Genomic DNA, 21892 nt, shown 5'->3' on the forward strand with positions numbered 1-21892 from the left:
GAAGCCTTCTCTGATAAGCCCTTTCAGCATCCCTGAGGTGTTGCCCGAATGCCCACCTTCGGAGGCAGTCGGGAAGATTGTCACTGTACCCAGAAGCCTGGCTATCCCTGACTCAAGACAAATGGGTACAGTCCATCATTTCCGAAGGCTATTCCATTCCCTTCGTTCACATTCCAAACCAATCAAAAAAATCCCTTCCAGATGTTCCACCCGCTCAAAGGGATCTTGCAGCTTCGGAAATTTCAAAGCTGCTTGCAAAAAGAGCAATTCAGCCAGTTCCAGCAGGCCAGCAAGGATCTACTCCAGGTTCTTTTTAGTTCCAAAGAAAACAGGGGACTGGAGACCAATTTTGGATCTCAGTATCTTGAACAAGTCAGTCAAGAAAACAAGATTTCGGATGGTCATGCTGCAGTCCATCCTTCCCCTATTGGGAAAGGGAAACTGGATGTGCTCTATAGACCTTCAGGATGCGTACTATCACATAAAAATGAACAGACGCTCCAGAAGATTCCTCCGCTTCAGGCTGGGAACCAGTCATTTTCAATTCAGGGCCCTGCCCTTTGGTCTCACCACTGCCCCCCGGGTGTTTACCAAATGCATGGCAGTGGTAGCTTCTCACCTGAGACGTCAAGGGTTCCAGGTGTTTCCATATTTGGACGACTGGCTCCTCACAGCTCCCACCAAGCATCTTCTTCTATTGGCCAGGGACTACACCTTTCGCATTTGTCAAAATTTAGGCATTTCAATAAATTGCAAAAAGTCTGTTTTATCGCCTTGTCGTACTATTACCTTCATAGGCGCAAATCTAGACACAGTCAACATGTCTGCGAGACTAACAGATCAGAGAATAACAGACATACACAAACTGGTCTCGCTCCTCTTCAGCAGCAACAGAATCAAAGCCAGGTTAGTTCTGAAAGTGTTGGGGATTATGGCGGCTGCCATACCTCTGCTTCCGTTAGCCAGATTCCACATGAGAATCCTTCAATGGATGCTCTTCACGCAATGGTCATACCAGCAACTTCCGATGTCCCTCACCATCATGATTACGCAAACATGCAGAAATCATCTTCTGTGGTAGATGTCTTCCCCTCAGCTCTTATTGGGAAGACCCTTTGTCCCTTCCCCTCCGGTTGCTACTCTGACAACGGACGCCTCCCTGATCGGGTGGGGGGGGCATTATCAGGGCAGAACTGTCCAGGGCACATGGCAACCAGACGAATGCCACTTGCACATAAATGTTCTAGAGATGAGAGCAGTGCTTTTAGTGTTGCAAGCCCTTCAAGACTCTCTTCCCTTGGGAACGATAGCAATCCAGACGGACAATATGTCTGTAGTGTGGTATATCAACAAACAAGGCGGAACCAGGTCCTACCCCTGTGTCGAGAAGCACTCAGACTGTGGCAATGGGCGATTTCTTCTCAGCGGTTTCTGATAGCAACGCACATCCCCGGGAAGTCCAATCAAATCGCAGACAAGTTGAGCAGAGCTATCCTCATGCCTCACGAGTGGTCTCTGAAAGACTCTGTTGTGAGAGAAATTTTTCTCAAGTGGGGACAGCCTTGCTGCGACCTTTTTGCTACTCCCCAAAACAGCAAGTGCAGAGATTATTTCACCCTATTCCTTTACCAGGCCAGCCCAGCAGAGACGCTCTAGTCCAAGTTTGGCCCGGGACTTCTGTATGCATTTCCTCCTTCCCACTAATCTCTCAAGTGATACAGAAAGCTATCGCTCAGAGGGCCTCGTTGATCCTCATTGCTCCTTACTGGCCTCGACAGGTTTGGTTCCCCTTTCTACATCATTTCTGTTGGAGCGACCTTGGCATCTGGACCTAGTTCCAGGTCTTTTGATCCATCAGTCGGGTCAGTTTCATCGCTCCCTTCCCTCTCTGAACCTCACTGCTTGGTTCCTCCAATTCCAACCTTAGCCAGGCTTCCTCAAATATCTCACTCTGTCCGAGATATTTTGATAGCTTCCATAAATCTTCCACTCGAAGATTTATTTGAGTAAGTGGAAACGTTTCCTATTGGGCTCAAGGAAGGACATAGATCCTTTCACTGCTTCCATCCAAATGGTCCTTGATTTTCTAGCTGAACTCTTCCATGCAGGTTCATCTCCTTCTACTCTTAAAGTTCAATTGGCAGCTATTTCTAACTTTCATGTGGGCATTTCAGAATCTGCCATAATGTCCCACAAGTTTTGCAAAGCCTTTTTGAAGGGAGTTTTTCTACTCAGACCTCCTATAAGAAATCCTCCTCCTCCTTGGGACCTAAATTTAGTTCTTAGTTCTTTGATTCTTTCCCCTTTCGAACCTGCAGCCTCCTGTTCTTTAAAATTGCTATCATGGAAGACACTCTTTCTGGTAGCTATTACTTCAGCTTGAAGAGTTTCAGAACTTCATGCACTCAGCTGTCGACCTCCTTATCTGTTGTTCCATAAGGACAGGGTATCTTACGAACCAACCCTTCTTATTTACCTAAGATAGCCTCGGCGTCTAACCTAAATCAAAGCATTGACCTTCGTGTGTTTTTTCCAGAATATTCTAACAGGTCTGAACAAAAATTGCATTGGCTAGATGTTCATCGTCAGTTAAGGTACTATTTGGATAGAACCAAACAATTCAGAAAATCTGACCAGCTGTTTGTCTCTTATGCAGAAGGCAGAAAGGGACTTTCAGTTTCAAAGGTATCATTATCTAGATGGCTAACATCTCTGATTTCCCTTGTTTATGAAATTAGACACCAAAAGCTGCCTAACAAACCTAAAGCCCATTCTACCAGAGCTTTGGCTACTTCTATAGCCTTCCAAGACAGACTGCCTATTGACACCATTTGTGCAGCGGCTACTTGGGCTACTCCTCACACTTTCATTTCTCATTATAAGTTGGATTTAGCTTCTAGGCATAGAGCTAACTTTGGTTCCACTGTTCTCAAGAGTCTGTTCCGTTAGGCCACCCGGGACAAGGTGCTAGGGACGCGGTCCCATCCAGCAAGAATGAAGGCGAGATAGACAACTTAACATATAGAAGTTATGTTCTTACCATAACGTTCCATGTTAGTTGTCTTCTTCTCGCCTTCTTCTTGCATCCCACCCTCCTTCCACCTGGCCTGGACAGACCTAGAGGAGTTTTGATTGTGACCTCTCTTTCTACCACCTCTTTACTTTAGGTATATGCTGCTGTGCATAATTTCCTGGATCAGGATATAGGTCACCCTTCTCTTCTCCCTGGTTTATAGAGGTGGACTTTGTTTATAGTTATTCTGTTACTATTATAAGCTGGGCCTAGCTTACAAACGAGATCTGAGGTAACTCACGTCTAGCATTGTGGGATATAAGGGGAGCCTCGAGCCGGTGGAACCAACTCTCGAGCTTTTAGAGTGGCCGAGTCGGAGCCGAGGTCGGCTACGAACCCATCCAGCAAGAAGAAGGTGAGAAGAAGACAACTAACATGGAACGTTATGGTAAGAACATAACTTCTATTTTCTGTCTGTGAGCCGTATTGCTCTTTCTTATTTTATTTATTCAGTTTATCGTTGTTTTGTGCTCTCAGTCATAGAATCTGGTAAGGCATTTTTTTCTCCTGTAGGGTGCATATAACATTCCTGCAGTCATTTTTTTCACAAGCATTTTAGTGTAACAGTTTTAGACACCCTTTTCCGAACTTTCTTCACCTTCTTCTCATCTATGAGAAGATGGAATCTTTACAGGTACATTTCTCCAAATGGGTTCTCTTGTATGGTTTTTGCAGTTGAATAGGAGCTTTATCCTTTTTAGTTCATAGGTTCATAGGTTCGTATGAGATTACTAGGTTAATGGCTCAATAGCACTTATAATCTTGGACATTATTACTCAGATTTTACCAGATTTTCGATCCCTGTTGGCTAGAAGATGGCTTAGTTTTGTGCCTATGACTTTGAGTATTTTACAGACTGCCCCATCCATAAGAGACATAGGTGCCAGTCCAGAAGTGAATTTACAATTCCCCAGCCATTGATCCAAACTGCATTTAAAGAGGGTCAGGAAAAGACTGCTTTACATGAATTAGGAAGCCTGTTCTCAAGAAGGGGTAAACTCTGAGGCACATATCTGTCTCCCCAGCATGTTTTTTTCATGCCACAAATTAGGTTTAGATCTTTGAAACGGGTAATCCTTGTGCAGTTTGTCTTGCAAATGTGTAACAGTTCCATCAGGGCTGGATTTGAAAGCGCCTTGTAGGTTAGGCATTGATCAACCCTTAATAGTCAGTTAGAGACGGAGTAAAGAGAGAGGGCTTTTTGTTAATCTGCATAGGACATGTTCTTTATACACTGTAGTTTTTGTAAGGAACCTCTGACGCCACTGTAGTTGTTTCAAGTGCCTGGGTAGGTGCATGCCAAATGGTACATTGTACTTGATTATTGGTCTGATGAGGGCCGCGTACAGTGAGACTTTAACTTCCTTGGATCTGGATGCCATGCCTTTACTTATACGCTGTGCCACATAGGAGGACTTCCTCACCATTGTGGACACATGGTGGTCAAAGGTCAGGTGACAGTCTGTGTACCAAGATCTCTCACCTCTGGGTCCACTCTTAGGGGTGTGCTATTAATGTTGTAATTTGCAGGGGTGTTTGAGTTCCCAAAGGGTATAATTATGCATGTTTTGCATTCATTTTAGACCATGGCTCTGACCCCAATTATTTTTCTGAGTCAGCCCTTCCTGAAGGATAGCTACATCACTGGAGATTTAGTGATTGCAAACTTGGTCAGCCAAGGGCAATCTACGCTAGCCTTGAATTCAAAGAAGTATATCACAAACAGGAGAGGTTGCAGCACTGAGCCATGTGGTACACCAGTAGTAACTGGCCTGTTGCTGGATTTGGATTCTCCCATTCTAATAACGTCTCCTCTCCATGAGCCATTTGGCTATCTATCTGGTGAAATAGGTATTCATGTCCAGTTTTGTGAGTTTATCTATAATACCCAAGTGGGGAATTGTGTCATATACCTTAGCTAGGTCAAAGTATGCAGTATGCACTGTTTTACTCTCATCCATGGCCCTAGTAACTTTCTCAAAGTATACCACAAGATTGAGCAGGCATGACATGCTCTTGATGAAGCCAGACTAGTATTTGGGGGTTTCCTATGTCATTGTTTATCAAGTCCATGATTATTATTTCCATGGCCTTGCATATGATACTAGTCAAACATATGAGGCATTAATTTCCTGGATCTGTTGAGGGACTCTCCCTCTTTATACAGAGGGATGATCATTGCTGCCCTCCACCCCCCAGGACAAAGCCTTTCTGGAGGCTGTAGTTAAATAGAAATCCTAGAAGGCCTGATAGGTTATGTTTCAGGTTATTTAAGAGACATTCTGGAATATTGTCTGGACACACTGAAACAGTAGTTTTAGTTTTGGAGAGCATAGTGGCGGCCTATTCTTTTGTGATAACTGATAGAGAAATAGTGGAGGATATTTTTTTGGGGGGGGTAATCAGAGGTGATGGGGAGGTGAAATATGAGATAATTTTATCATTTAGCAGATTTGCTATATATTCTGGCTGGGTGTAGGTGATACCATCTACAATTAACTTCACACATTGTTGAGTGTTGCCCTTAAGACTGCAGACATAACTGAAAAATGTCTTATGGCTATCCTTAGCTTGGGGAGCTATTTTTGCCTCAAAATTTACTTTTGAAGACTTGACTAATCCCCTGATTTGCTTATTTAGACTAATAAGGGTGTTTCTGCTCTGTTGTGCATATATCTATTACTTCTAGACAGGATTTACTTTCTTTTATTGTGCCACCTATTTTTACCAGAGGTCCACCAGCGTAGCTTGCTTTTGCAGTTTGCCCTAGGCGTATGTCTGTATGGTACTGCCATTTCTGCGTAGTTGTTTTTGTTGTCATACAGGGCTTTTGTGTATACCTTTACATAGGCTTCGGTGTTTTCTGGGTTTGGGGAGCTTGAAAATTAGCTATACTGTTGCTTAATAGGACGTAGTTTGCCTTAGAAAAGTTCTTAAGGTTTTGAGGTTATATGGAGGTTCTTTTTTTATATTTATTTTAAGGGAGACTGCTTTGTCATCTTATTTAACCAGTGGGGAGATTACACTTGGGAGGGTGCAATGCTCTCCCATATTTATAACAGGTCTAGGATATTTATACCTGCCAGAGGGTATTTGCTATGACAAAGTCTAGAAATGGTTATGAGTTTTCCTACACATTCCAGTATATAATTATAATCATACTTTTACATAACAGTGAGTCCATGTGTAGTCCTGGCAATATGACAAGGGAAAAGACGTGAAATGATTGGAAAGCAACTAGAGGAAGTCAGGGAGATAGAGAAAGAAAGAAGTCTGAGCAGCATTTGGAGTTGCTCAATATTCCTTAGACCACGAAAGAGGGTAGGATATAGACTGACTGCATAAGTTGCCACAAGGGAACATGAAGTAGTGTAGCTGAGATGCAAAGGAGGAAGGAGAGGCCATCCAAAGCAAGTGAAGGGAAGCTGGAACTAAGAGTATTTGTTTCATAGAAGGACAGTATATGAACCTTTGGAGCAGACTCCATGAATTAGTGTCGTTGGGGTATCAATCCATAAGAAACTGCAGAAAGGCTTGGGGTAAGAGCAGTCAGCTAAACATCCCCAGGTAGGAAGTGTTAGCAGCTGCATATCAGATGAACCCAAATCTGTAGAAGGGATAGACATATTCTCCCTTGCCTCCACGTTATGTAATGCATTATCATTTTAGCTACCCAGATGTCTTATTGTCTTTTCTTGTTGTTTGCATCCTTTTTAGTCTGCTAAAAATATTACTTCATATATATTTATGTTTATAGTTTTTGTTATTATACCTGCACCAGACTGTGTAGCAATGGGTAGATATGTGGCTTTCTCAGCACAGCACAGAAGCAGAAATTACAGGATTCATACTGAGATGCAGGCCACTTACATCTCTCTCTCTCTCTGTCCCATCTTTAAGTTGCATTTTTAGCCAGTAATATTCATAATAAACTACAGAACAAAAAAATACATGGGTGCACAAAGATAGTTTTATGCCAGTGAGAGCAAAATAACATGACTTTAAGTAAACACTAAAGGAAACTTCAGTTTTCTACAGTGATGTTTAGAACTCACAAATCTTAAACGAGTATTGTGCAAATTAGTTTTAGAATCTGATCATACGTGTATGTATTAACGACAGAAAACAAGTCCAAGCAACTGTAGAGTCAACACTCTAATTTAATTTAATAAGAACTTAAAGCTTTTTCGTTTGCATTCATGCAAACTTCATCAGAAGTGAAAATACATAAAATTACATCATCCTTTTAAAAACACTTGATCCAAAAAAACACGGGACAATTATCTGGTAATTGCTGTTTAACTGACAATTACTAAAATTACATAAAACCTATATGAAGTGGAACATCAAAACTTCCTATTGTACAATCTATATATTTTACAACTGCATATACACACATACCAAACCATAAGTAAAAATGAAACACTAACTTATAAAACAAAAAATGTTATTAAGTAAGAAATACATTAAGTTACTCTAAAGAAACTCATGTACATTACTAAAAACCATGTCAAACACAAATTAATCTAGTTACTATACTAATGATAAGTGATAAAATTATTCCTGTTCCTGATGGTAATAATTCCTCTTTAAACAACAAAGTGTTATCATCTTTGTTCAGTAAAATCGAGTCTATTTGTATGAGACTCGACCAGCTTGACCAAAACCAGCAGGCTCTTAAGGACTTAATTCCTTGTAATGTCAGTGCCGGTAATTTACCTTTATCTTTAGTCAGCAGTGGCAGCCTTGAACCTCATCAGGCTGCTAATTTACTAACTAACTCTGCACAGCCACTAAACGGTATCCCAATGCAATTAAGGCAGCAGGAAGCTGTTATTGACGAGAGCCGGGTGGATTTGTCAATGCCACAACCAGCACAAGGTATCATGGTTGGGTCCGTAAGGACGACCCCAGCTCAGTCATCTAACCAGCTACTGCGAGGAGAGAACCAGGGCATGATCAGTCAACAAGTGAATTCACAAGATGCCCTGCAAGTAGATTGGCAGGTCAACTCAGTCCAACAGCAGGACCGGATGGGAGGAATTCCTTCGTTGGCAGTTTGGATTTCAGACAATTTTTCTTTCTCCGGGCAAGTATCATCTACCGTTAGGGATTCTCAGTCAGTGGGAGGTAATACTTTTGAACCTCCTGACATAGTTAATAATTTGAAATTGTTTGACACTCATCTTTTAAAACTAAAGAAAATGCAGTTGGAAATATCTTATTTTAAAGAATGTTTAGCACAGAGAGTGGTTCCAAAAGGCTTGCGTAGATTTCAGTACCCTACAGGGCTTGTTAAAGGTTCGCCCTTTCATATGGATTTAATAGAACTGTTCGATCGTCAAGGGTTCAAACTTTTAGAACTTATGGTTAAACATTATTCCATTTGCATTGATACTTTAACCAACTCAGTTACTGATTTAGATAAGAGTATTAACAATGATGTTGAGTTTGTAAGATACAAATACGAATACAGTAGGGTGTTCACCAGTATTGAGCAACATATGTGTAAGCTCAAAGCTAATAAGGTCAAAAAACTGGATCGTGACCGTAAGGCATACAACCAAGGAGTGGCATACCCGGCCCCTTCTCCTGCTCAAGTATGGCAGGCTGGCCAGGGTAAGCATAACCAGCAAGAGAAAGAAGTTCATCATCATGGCCTTTCTAACAATGATCACTCTGACCAATTCAGTGATGAGCAGGGTGCCCAGAATGCCAACATTCCTTTTGATGCTATGAATGTGACCAATAACGGTAGTGAGTTTAATGACAGTGGTCCTGTTTTTCCAGAGGTCCGGAGGAGTGAGAGACTTCAAAACGGTCCTCACATATATTATAACAGTAACAATAGACAACAGAATGATCAAAATTATAATGAGAATCAGTTTTTTCGGCAAGCCAGTGTTACAGTAGCGAGGCCGAAACAACGAAAGAACCTTCAATTGAACAAGGGCAAGCCATATACCAACAGAAACAAAACTTAATGGCTGGGGAAGATTCCTCAAGTGAGGTATAAGATTCCTCTAGTGAGGTCTTTTCCCTCATTCTTCAGTCTGTGTTTTTTTTTATGAACAAATAATGTTTGGTGATGAAGAAAATGGTTCACCTAGGTCTCCATGTAACGAAGAACAGTTATAACGATGTCTGATAGGACCAAAGGTTATCTGTAACAAAGAAGGTGATTTTAAAGTGTATAATTTTTCTTCAAGTGTATTTACTCCTGATATTGTGAACTTTTTAGTTAAGGGACACACGTATGTACCTCAATATCAAATCGACATTGTTAAGGCCATTATTGAAATCAAGTCTTTTACTAGGAGTTGAACTTTCAGTTACTGTTCGGTAACATCACAGACACAGTAGGTAACAATGTGTTTCGTGTTCCTAGCACTTTCAATCCACCGTTACATCCAGTGTTGCAGTTATTTGAGCAACTGTGCGAACTGGACTTTAGGCAAATGGTTAAAAGTAGTCTATATAGTAATTACTCTATGAATGTAAATTGTGACGGATGAGACTATTTAAAGTACATTCAGTCACAAGCTATACAGGTCTGAAAACCCGATAAAGGTGGAGGTTTGGTGTTTTTTGACAATGTTGATTACATTGAAAGGATGGATAGATTGTTGTGTAGTAATGCTTACCAAACGAGTTCTCGTTCAGAGGTCAATAAGGCTTATAATTTAATCAGGATGTGTATTAATTTATTTATTGAAGGTTGAATCGAACAGGATATGTTCAATTACATGACAACATCTTACCCTAAATATCCTTTCTGTTCGGTATTCCAAAAATACACAAAGACCTACTGGATCCACCTATGAGACCGTTGGTTGACAGTCGAGGCTCCCCCACTTATGCTTGTGCTAAGGTCATTGACACAATGTTGCAGAAATATGTGTTCTGTGAAGACCAAATATGTAAAGACTCTTGGTCTTTTTTGGCTAAAATTGACAACTTAGAATATAATGAAAACCACAATTTTTTCACGATTGATGTCAGGGACCTGTACACATGTACTCCACATGAGGTCAGCATCAAATGGGTAGCTCTAATGTTGAAGAAACATGGAGCTCCCAGTTCGGAGATTTCTTTAGTGATGGAATTACTTGACTTAGTATTAACAAATAATTTTTTTATGTTTAACAACCAATTTTATTTGCAGAAAGTGGGGATAGCAATGGGTTCCCTGTGCGGAGCCAGTGTAGCCAATCTGGTCATGGCGCACTGGGAATCCAAATTTGTATTGAACATCATGAATGTACAAAAATATCTCATATATTACACCAGATACCTGGATGGCTTATTTAGTTTGTTGAAAGGAGATCAGGAGACAGGCCGAGTGATGTTGGAAATGTTCAGTCAATCAACTGAATTTTTACACTTTACTTCCACTTTCAACACTGGGACCATAGCATATTTAGACATCTGGTTAAGTAAAAATAGAACATTGGTTGTTAGACAGCCAAAATCTTTAGGAAAAGTACATATTCCAATTCTTTCCTCCATTTTTCTAGCTGCCATCCTTTTCTTCAAAAAAGGTCTGTCATCAAGGGTCAGCTAGTTAGGGCTTCTCGTATTATCAGCCAGGAGGAAGATTTTGTACAAGAATGTACATTCTTAAAGAATCTTTTTCTACATCGTGACTACCCGGAATCTTTGTTGGATTCTTTAATTGAGGAAGTCAACTTTAAAAGGGCAAATCAAGTTTGCAAACCCATTTTGGCTATTAAACCATCTGTTTGTAATAACTTAATAGATTCAGATTTGTCAGTGCACACAGTTCCTTGTGAGTCCATTTCATGCAATAACCAAACATCATATTGTAGTTTTATAACCACATTTAATGCACAAAGTAACCTTTGCACTAAAATCATGCGGAAAACTGGGAATTGTTCAGACCTAATCAAACATTGTTTAATAAACTTGGTAGTACACCAAATTTCGTTTTTAAACGTGGAAGAAACCTCAAGAACTTATTGGAAAAACAGCATATCAAGGTTCCCAGAATAGTTGGGATGAATAAATGTGAGAACTGCAATTACTGTAAAAATGTGGAAGTAGCTAATTTCTTTGTGGTAAATGGACAACAATTCAAATTAAAATCTAGGTTTAATTGTAATTCCAGGTTTACAGTCTACCTGGCTAGATGTACACGCTGTCCAGCCTTTTATATAGGTAAGATGGAGCATAGACTCCGAGATAGAATGTATGAACATCTGTATGCAATTAGCCATAATAAGACTGATAATGCATTGGCAAAGCACATTCATCTTAATGTGGACCATCAGTTTAAATGTATGGCAATTGATAATGTACCACAGGACATTAGAGGTGGACCTTTTCCTCTTAAACTTGAAGTATTGGAGTTAATGTGGCAGATTAAACTTAATGCATACAATGTTCCAGGTCTAAATGAATCCTGCTCCATCAGTAGTATTCTTAAACTGAGGAGTTTGCAAAGATGATGTATATTATTAAAGTGTAATTGTTTGATATTATTGTATTAGTCCATTAGTATAGTAACTAGATTAATTCATGTTTCACATGGTTTTTAGTAATGTACATGAGTTTCTTTAGGGTAACATAATGTATTTCTTACTTAATAACATTTTTTATTTTATAAGTTAGTGTTTTATTTTTACTTATGGTTTGGTATGTGTGCATATGAGGTTGTAAAATATATAGATTGTACAATAGGAAGTTTTGATGTTCCACTTGATATAGGTTTTATGTAATTTTAGTAATTGTCAGTTAAACAACAATTACCAGATAATTGTCCCACGTTTTTTTGTATCAAGAGTTTTTAAAAGGATGACGTAATTTTATGTATTTAAACTTCTGATGAAGTTTGCATGAATGCAAACGAAAAGTGCTTTAAGTTCTTATCAAATTAAATTAGAGTGTTGACTCTACAGTTGCTTGGACTTGTTTTCTGTCGTTAATAGTTTCTTGTGCCGTGGAGTTTTCTCATACATGTATGTATCATAGAAAGACACTGCCAGTGTACAATACTGATGTTTGACTGTGATGGAAAGTGAGAGAAATTATTGCTTACTTGCAATTTTTAGATATACTGCATCCTCCACAGTCTCCATACCCATCAATTATAGCAGCATTGACTATGCATATCTCATATGTCTGATTGTGTTAAAATGGACACAATAAAGTATTCCAGCTAGCTTCACAGAAATGCATGGTAGTTCTACAAAAATATAATAATTGCTGTCTAACTTTAGCAAATGGCAGAGCAATCAGTCACTTGCATTTACTAATAGCCCTTATACCCTGCATATAATGCCACATTTGTTTACTGAGTACTTCTCAGATGTCTGATTGTGATAAAAAATAATGACAACAGTTCTGTATTTCAGTTTTGCTTCACACAAACAGTAGCCACAGTAAATAATTTCAATTTGCTTTACAGAAACTTGCATTTAGCCTTGCAACACCAGACTAATAACTGTTTAATAAGAGCAAATGACAGTAGAGTCAGTCACTGTCATCAACATAAGCCCATGTATTCAGTAATTATAGTCACTTTGACTATATATATATATATATATATATATATATATATATATATATATATATATATACCTCAGATGCCAAATTGTGATTAAAAATGGTCACAGTAATGTGTATAAGCTTTGTTTTGCACATACCCTAGTCATAGTAGAGTATGCAACCTGCTTCACATTAGTCCTATAAAGCCAGAATAATTATTTTAATTAATTACCTATTGACAATTGTTTACCAGGCACATACAACTGGATAATAAATACTCATTTCAGTGGAGGCCTGGGGATAAAAGCTCCAGATAGTTAAACAGCATCAAATAAAACAGCAGTATAGATATAATTAAAAAAAAACATATATACATACAAATTGACAGTGGAATATATAAGATACAATAAAGAATGAGAATACACTTGTAATGTAATAATAAAAGAAAAAAATACAACTAAAGGTGACGATCAATATATATAAAAGTATTAAAAACATAGTCTACTGTACTAGGAAGTAATAAAAAAGATGATAAAAGTCTCCCTAAAAATGAGGAGGGGCACATGTTCAAAGGGTATAGATAGTATAATGAAAGGAATGTTAAGTAATTCATGATGTTGATCATACAGGAGTATATTAAGCACTATATAATGACTGTTTAACTTGAGCAACTGACAGTAACATTAGTTGTCATCTACTGAGAGACCAGATACCCAGCAATTAAAGTAATTTTCATAACTGTGCATATCTCAGATGTGTGTTATAAAGAATTACTGTCAGAATAATGTATTGCAGCTTTGTTTTATATAGACAGTAGCCACAGTGAAGCATTACAACTGGCTTCACACACTTGTGCATTAGTAGTGCAAAGCCAGAATGCTGACTGTTTAACTTGAGAAGCATTATTCATGTTCATCTACAGAAAGTCTTTGTACCCATCAGTGATTGCCATTTTAACTGTGTACATATTAAATATCTGATTGTGATAAATTATTGGTCACGGTAATGTACTTCAAGTTTGTTTCACACAGACAATAGCCAAAGTAAAGTATTCCAACTTGTTTGACACAGCTACATATTAGTCCTACAGAGCCAGAATAATTGCTGTTTAACTTGGGCATATGAGAGCAGTATCAGCCACTTTTATTCACATAGAGCATAAATATCCAGCAACTATTGACACTTTTCTGTCTGTGTTCATCTCAAGTATTTGATTATGATGAATGGTCAAAATAATGTATTTATTTATTTTATTTTTTTATTTTACATTTGTTGACCGGGCTAGTCTAGCTGGACACATGCCCATTTTCAGTAGTGACCCGGGGAGAAAAGCTCCACTACAGTAGTCACAGTACATAGTTACAAGTAGAAAACAAGATTTTTACATAACAGCATAGTACTAATATAGTTTACAATTATATACAAGCTATAATTCAAAAAGACTAAGGTAGAGTCATGTTTATACAGAAGAGAGCTTGCTAAGCAAGTTTAAGCTTTGTGCCAAATTAAACTAAGGTAGAGTCATTTTTATGCAGAAGAGGGCTTGCTAAGCAAGAGTAAGCTCTGTAGCAGATTAAGGAAAGGCAGTGTTAGTAGTAACTTTAGTAGGCTGAAAAGCACATATTCACAGAGGTTAATAGGAAATAAGATGACAGGGTTAAGAAAACTAGCCATAAAAATGAAGGAGGAGAGTTTTAGTCAGGATTTGTGCAAGGGCATAGCCAGTGAGTTAGAAGATATTCTTTAAGTTGCTTTTTGAATAGAGATGTAGAGGAGAGAGATGAGAGTTCCCTGGGGAGCAGGTTCCAAGATTTCCCTGCAGTGTTTGAGAACAGTGTGTCCCCATCCTTGTTCTTGGATTTATGTATAGTTACTAGTAACCTATTAGCTGAGCAAAGGGTTGTGAGATTTTTGTAGGGGGTGATAAGACTAGTTAGTATTGGAGTATTGGTAGGATGATATGCGATCTTGTGTGTGATAGTAAGTTGTTGAAATAGTAGTTGATTTTGGAGTTCTAGCCATCTAAGTCGTTTTAGATTCTGACAATGGTGGGTTCTAAATGGGGAGTTTGTGGCAAATCTAGCTATGTTGTTATAGGTGACTGCCAGTTTGTTTAGATTGCTTTTTGAAAGATTGGTATAAATGGGAGAGGCATAGAGTAGTGTGGAGATGAGATGGGTGTGGGCAATAGTAGTTTTGGCTGTGGGGGTAAGGTAGGGTTTAATTCTGTAAAGGGTGCCTAGCTTTCTGTTAACTGAATTTATGGTGGTATTGATGTGTATGTCAAAGGTAAGGTAATGGTCTATTGTCACACCTAAGAGTTTGGTGGTTGGTTCCAGAGATATTACAGTACCATTTTTGGATGTCACTGTAAGGTCTAATTGAGAGGACTTTATTGTAGGATTGAAGAGCAATAATTTTGTTATTTTGGCGTTCAGGAGAAGGCAGCATTGTAGGAACCAACTTTCAACTTTATTAAATACTTTCTGGGTAAGGGATTGGAGTTCTGGTAAGGAAGTAGCAGAGCAAATTAATGTAGAATCATCTGCATATTGTATGCAGGTAGCTTGAGGAATTGTTAGATTTAGATCATTAATAAAAATGGAGAATAGGAGAGGGCTTAAGATAGAGCCCTGAGGTACACCAAGGGAAACAGGAAGGTGTGTGCAAAGTTCATTGTCCCATTGCACAGCTTGTTGTTTGTTTTCTAGGCAAGACTTAAACCACTGTAGTGCCTGTGTATCAAATGAGAGAGATTTAAGTATATCCAAAAGAAGGTGATGGTTAACCTTATTGAAGGCTTTTGAGAGGTCAATAAAGAGTACAGATGATAGGGAGTTGTTATTACGATTTTTGTTGATGCAAGCAGAAAAGGATAGAAGGGCAGAAGTTGTGCTGTGCAATGGTCTAAAGCCATGCTGACAGTTGGCAAGTAAGTTGTTGTGGAGAAGGTGGTCAGGTAGATGTTGGTGGATGCACTTCTCCATTATGTTTGCTACTGGAGAGAGTAGGGCTATAGGGCGAAAGTTAGAGACTTCAGTAGAGTCACCACCCTTATGAAGAGGAATGATATGGGAGATTCAGATTATCTCATATTTGTTTTTTAAACAGTAGCCGCAATAAAACATTTCATCTTGATCTTAGAGATACATGTCAGTTGGGTAGAGCCAGCATATTGACAGTATTGCTTGAGCAAATGAGAGCAGTTTCATTCATTTTCATCCACAAGCAGCCCCATTCCCAGCAATTAAATCCAAATGTATTGACTGTGCACACTAAAGATTTCAAATTGTAGTGAAATAAAAATAATAACAGTTGGCCACTGTAGTTTATTCTAATGCCCCAACACACACACACACACACACACACACACACACACACACACACACACACACACACACACACACACTTGTCTCCAATAATTGCAGCAAGTTGTATAACTATGTAATCGTCGGATGTCTGATCATGATCTAAGGGATGAATAAAAATACTTTTACAATGACCACATCCATTTCATCTTGCTTCTGTCTGAACCATACTGTGTGCAGCCCATTGCAACTTATCTTCACATTCACATGTACATATTATCACACGCACACACACACACACACACACACACACACACACACACACACACACACACACACACACACACACACACACACACACACATTTACTCACTAAATACAGCAAATTGTATGGCTATGTAGCCTTCAGCTGTCTGATTGAGATCAAAGGAATGAATAATTATCTAAACAATGGCAGCATGTATTTTACCTTGCTGCTGTCATAACTAGTGCAAGATTTTGCAACCTCCTATTATGCATGCTTGGACACACACGCTTGCCCACGCATGCGCCCGTTGATTACAACCACTTGTATGTCTGATTGAACACATCAGATGTCCAATCACAATCAAATTAATGAATAAATGCTTAAATACTTGCCACACAAGAATGTATTTTCTCAGCTCACTCGTGTGAAATAATGTGCAACAAATTTCAGCTTCCTCCTTCTATACCATACCTCTCAACCTTTTATCTCAAGCATAAAGCCAAAAAATAATGATGGACGTAAGATGAAAATATGGGGTAGAAAGTGCCCTTAAATACTTAGAAAGTTAACAAGTCTTGTAATAGCATACTTTTTCTGATGGTTAAGTCTGAAACTAAAATATTTGTCATTATTTAGTGATGAAAATCCTCACTGATTTGCCAGAAAGCCACAAATTTACCCATAATTCTCAAAGAATTCTAATTATTGCAATAATACCCTACTGTTTTGGACTATTAGCTTTTCAAGTCATTCGTGCATTTTTTTTTCTATGAAAGGGCTGGGAGGAATACAAGACGTGTTTGAAAGTGAACTCATCGGGGCAGCAAAACTGAATCTATAAAAAAAATTCTATTCTAAAACTATTTTGTAATAATATATTGTCACTGAACATGCACAAAGTAGTACTCAGAATTGTCTGTAGTATTTCTTATAAGAGACAAATTGCCCAACAAATATGGACACCAATACCTCTATACCCATAACCAAAATAGATCTAATGCAAACATGAAATCTAAACTTAATCCTAATCATAAGAAATATATTTTTATCTAATTTAAATCTTAATCCTTACTTTGACCGCATCCCTTGTCCTAAAGCTAGAGTAATTAAACTTAAACTTAACCCTTTTACCCTAAACATAGCAGTAGTCCGACATAAAAGTTTGACATAACTGTAGTTCTGAATCACAATCTAAATGAAACTTAAAACTAAATCTATTTTTAATCCTAACTGTAAACTGAACCTCAGCCATGCAGCTATACCTAACCATAATCATCATTTAATAAACACAATAGTAACAACTGGAGCTTTAGAACATTTCCTTTATTCATAGAATTTTAAAGTACACCAGTGCCCCAGCTGTAATGCCTATAAGGTATGCGCATATAATACAAAGAAACATACTATATTGCAAACTATTCTGAGAAAACAGTCAATTAAAAAGTCAAAATTTGCATCAACCAATCAATATTTCTAAGAAAACTGAACAATTAATCTATTAAAATAAACCACAGTAAATATTTCATATTTAAATTAACAAACTGAACTAAACCTCATTAAAAGTCTCATATTTAAATCCTTAATTAGACCATTCATTTGTAAGATATTATAAACAAAAATAGGCCAAGCTGCTTTTCTAAGAAGAATGTCCATAGTATTTAAACAAAGTCCAAACTTCATACAGTGATAAATAATAAACAAGGTTAAAGACTCATTATAAAATGACCCCCCATTAATATTCCAAAATGTGCATGCTGATTGGCCAGCGTGCCTGTTGTAAATCCCACAATATACCAATGGAAAAAGGTCCGGTCGCCCAGACTTTTTTTCTGTTGGTATAAAGTGTCCAAAACTTTTTTTATTTTTAATAAATTAAAAAAAAACGAAAACATCCCGGAGCAATGGAAACTTTCTTTTCTCCGTTGCTTCCATTTCAAAGCATTGATGTACTGGGTGTGCATAGGAACACAAGTCCCATATGCATGCGCAGTACATCAACACAAGGAAGCAGTATACCACCACCGGTGGAAGAACAGTAATGCGCCGTTATACAGAGACACTATGTAAGAAAAGTAAGAATTTTTTTCTTAAATAATGTCATTGTATAATAGCAATAACTGACTCCGTGGTTGTAGTATATTGAAATTTACCCACGATTGGCTTTATTTAATCACTCAGGCTTTGCCCTCGTGATTAAACCACACCAACCATGGGAAAATCTTCAATATACCACACCACGTCATCGGTTATTGCTTAAGCATCTCTAATGTAGACAAAATCAAAACAGGTGCTTCACGGCGGGAGACAGTACCATACTTATTTCTAGTGCTCTGTTGTGTAAGAACTGAAGCATATAATGTTTTATTTAGCAATAATCCATGACTGGGTGTGGGTAACACAGGATAAACTAGCCATTAGCCTAGTATATAAATATGAACCTATGAACCCATACCATTTGTTGTGCATGTCTGTTTTAAGATAAGCTTGCTGGAAATATTTTTTATTTTTTCATGATTATTATTTGGGTGCCATATCTATTTGTAAGTATCATGAGCTATACACTACAGGAATGGCAGAGAGTTGACAACCCATACCTCAAGACAAATCATATCCCTCAAACGTCCATGACGTTGCCTCCTATATTGCCCTGTCCCTCTTACCTGTTTTAATTTCATCCTAAATCAGTGAGGATTACAGGAATTTAATAATGCCAAAAAGAGATTCATATTTATTTTTTAGCAAATGCATGTTGGTACAGAATCTCTTCATTTGTTATCTGCACATATTAGGATAATAGTATGGTAATTTTTTGTATTTTTTTAAATATATATTTTTTATTGAGGTTGAAGGATGGAATCACAAACTTCCAACCATTTATTTAATGTAGAGCATTTTCTCTGGTTTATGTAGAAGAAGTCAGGGCAACTGTAATTATTTCTTTACTGCTGCAGCTACTCAGAATTGAGGTTGATTACTCTACTTAGAGAAGATTAAAGCTGGGAGGCTGTAGCTATTTGTTTTAATAATTACAGCTGCCGGATGTTTAGTTTGTGCTCTTCGCTTTGCAAAGATGAAGATGAGGCAACTTCTGTTGTGCAGAGCGAAGTTTATGCTCTCTGCTTTGTAGAGATTGTTAGAAAGAGCTATTGACTGGACTTGTTACTATTGGGAAAGGTCAAATGACAATGGGCATGCTGATCGGTCTCTTCAATCAGCATGCATGTTTTTGAATGTAAAATTAGTTTTATTGTATTATTCTGTATAATAAACCTTACAAAAACAAGTACAGGCCAGAAACCACACATTATAATTCGCTATTCTGTAAACCACTGGATCTAAATTGATATCCATTAATATAATGCTCATGAGCAAACTGAACACCTCTTACATGAACTGCTGTTGCCATAAAAATTGTAACACTGGCCCAAATAGTAACTGAAAACTAAAACCTCAGTCTAAATATTAATTGAAACTCCAGTTCCCCATTTGAGTACCCACACTGAAACCCCATTTCTAAGCCAGAGTCACTGACTTGTACAAGTCCTGCAATAACTGCGTTTGACCAAATGGCATCTTATACAAAGCTGCATTCAATGAAATGTCATTACACTGATTTATTTATTTTTTGCTTTTTATTAATTAGGTTGGTTCCTCTTAAGATCATGCCCTATTTTTGGGAAGATTGAATACTTTATGTTAACAAAGTGGCAGACTTTTTACCTACACAGTTATTTATTTATTTAATTATTGAAGTATGTTGACCAGATAGTGGATTGGTTCAGAGATTGGATTATCAGTTTCTGGATTACCAAGAGTTTCTTTCTTTAATTAAGTATGAGGCTAGGTACAGATTTGCAGTGTATGTACTTAGTTTGACTTGATGCTGTTTCCAGTGATATTCACACTAAAACTTTTGTTTGTTGTTTACTGTACCCAAGACTAAGCAGGAAAGTCCATAAGATGTACTAGGTGGCATAACCATGACCTTAACATCTGTGCTGCTTATTGATGGTAATAGTAAAGCATAGTTAGGGAGGTGGGGGGGTTGATGAAGAACTATGACTGTATGAGACAATAAAAGTTTATTTTGAGACTAGTCCTCTTAATAAGTGTAACATCTTTCTCACACCACAAGTTAGGCAAAGTTGCCAGTACTTTTGCCTCTGTACTACAGCAGGAACCAAAATGTAATAAGCCTCAGTTAAACAAAAACAGAGCATTTAAATAGACTTGCATGGTGATAAGCCTTTTAGTTCTACAAAGAGACACTGATTTCACCTTGGCCCTTGTGTTGTTAATAATGAGTAAATGGGGTATATGTTCAGCCATCGAATGGAACTTCCAATGAATAGCTGAACACTGAACCCTATCCATCAAATGTTTATTCAGTGAACGTTCATTTCATCGATGGGGAAAGTTAAGTTGGCCTCCACTTCCCCTTCTGCCCTTTTCTCCACTGTACTGTGGTCTTGGAGTTGGTATATGTAGTTGGGGGGTGTGGGGGAGACCCCCACCTGGGTGAGTGGAGTGGGGCACACAAGGAAGTGGTGGCCAACTAGTTACTTTCCCAGTCAATGAAATGAATGTTCTCTGAATGATCATTCAGTGAATATGGTTTGATGTTCAACCATTCAGTGGAACTTCCATTCGAAGGCTGAACAGAGACCCGAGTAAATGTCTTGGATATTTACAACCCATGAGTCATAAATGTCCTGTGCCTTGCTATCACCTATTCTTTTCAAGCACTATACCCTTAGTTATTGATCAAAGATGTCCTTATCCGCACCTCTCCCTCTTCTTCTTTCTATCAGTACTCTTAATATCAATCCTCCATTTCCCCCTTTTCTCTCCTTCTACCGAATTCTTTCCAAATAAGTTTTATAGCTGTTTAGATGATGTTGCTATTAATTAATGATACTCTGTTTAAATGTTGCATGTTTGCTGATTACTTGTACACTTCTGTTAACTATGGTCTTTATTTAATGTTAGAATTTTTCTGCAGCTTTTCTTCCTGGGCCTCCACTGAAAAGGGATAGCTTTCTGTCCCATCAGACTATCCCAGTAAACAAATGCAGTTAATAAATAAATGTGACATTACTGACTATCCCTTACTTATGCTTGTTTCCATGGTTGTGTGAGACTATAACATGAAAATAATATAAATATTCCTAAAATGAACGGTAGAGTGATTCTCTTCTTGTTTATTTCGTAGGGGACAAACATTCCTGAGCAGTCTTAGTGGGGCTTCATATGTTGGTGGAGTTTGCTCCTTACTGAAAGGTGGCGGAGTCAACGAGGTAGGAATGAAGACTGAAAGAAATGTTACATAATAACTGCATATTAATTAATGAATCATTATAACTGGATATTAATTAACGAATGAATCATTTTAATTTACCAGCAAATTATTTCAAACTGCACCCCGTGATGCTTGCAGAGTTTTAACGGGTTTATTTCAGAATGACTGTTTTGGTTCAATGTAAGGAGCCATAAGATTTTGCAAATTAAATTACAACTTGACATCTGCTTGCTTTTCGCATGAGTTTCTTGGGGAGAAAGATTCACCACTTGCCTTGCTTTCCTGCTTCATAGGAGATGACTATTTCTAGTCACCATGAAGACAACAATTATTTCTAGTCATCCCGAAGACAACTGCCTGATGTCTGTGTTTCCATGTCACTCTCATTTTATCCTGTCACCCATGACTACATCACACACCAGGCAGACATGACAACCATGTTGTGGGCAAAAACACCC

General features: G+C 38.1%; 1 protein-coding gene across 1 annotated transcript in view; it reads left to right on the forward strand.

Moving 5' to 3' along the window:
• ADAM22 (ADAM metallopeptidase domain 22) overlaps positions 1 to 21892 on the forward strand; it is a 2281988-nt gene that overhangs the window by 1258850 nt on the left and 1001246 nt on the right. Inside the window, exon 12 of the mRNA XM_044066314.1 lies at positions 21348 to 21432. Coding sequence (XP_043922249.1) covers positions 21348 to 21432 — 85 coding nt within the window. The remainder of the gene's footprint in view (positions 1 to 21347; positions 21433 to 21892) is intronic.

The sequence above is a fragment of the Protopterus annectens genome, chromosome 3.part1 (assembly GCF_019279795.1).
Source record: "Protopterus annectens isolate FY-2018-M chromosome 3.part1, PAN1.0, whole genome shotgun sequence".
Taxonomy (NCBI): Eukaryota; Metazoa; Chordata; order Ceratodontiformes; family Protopteridae; genus Protopterus; species Protopterus annectens.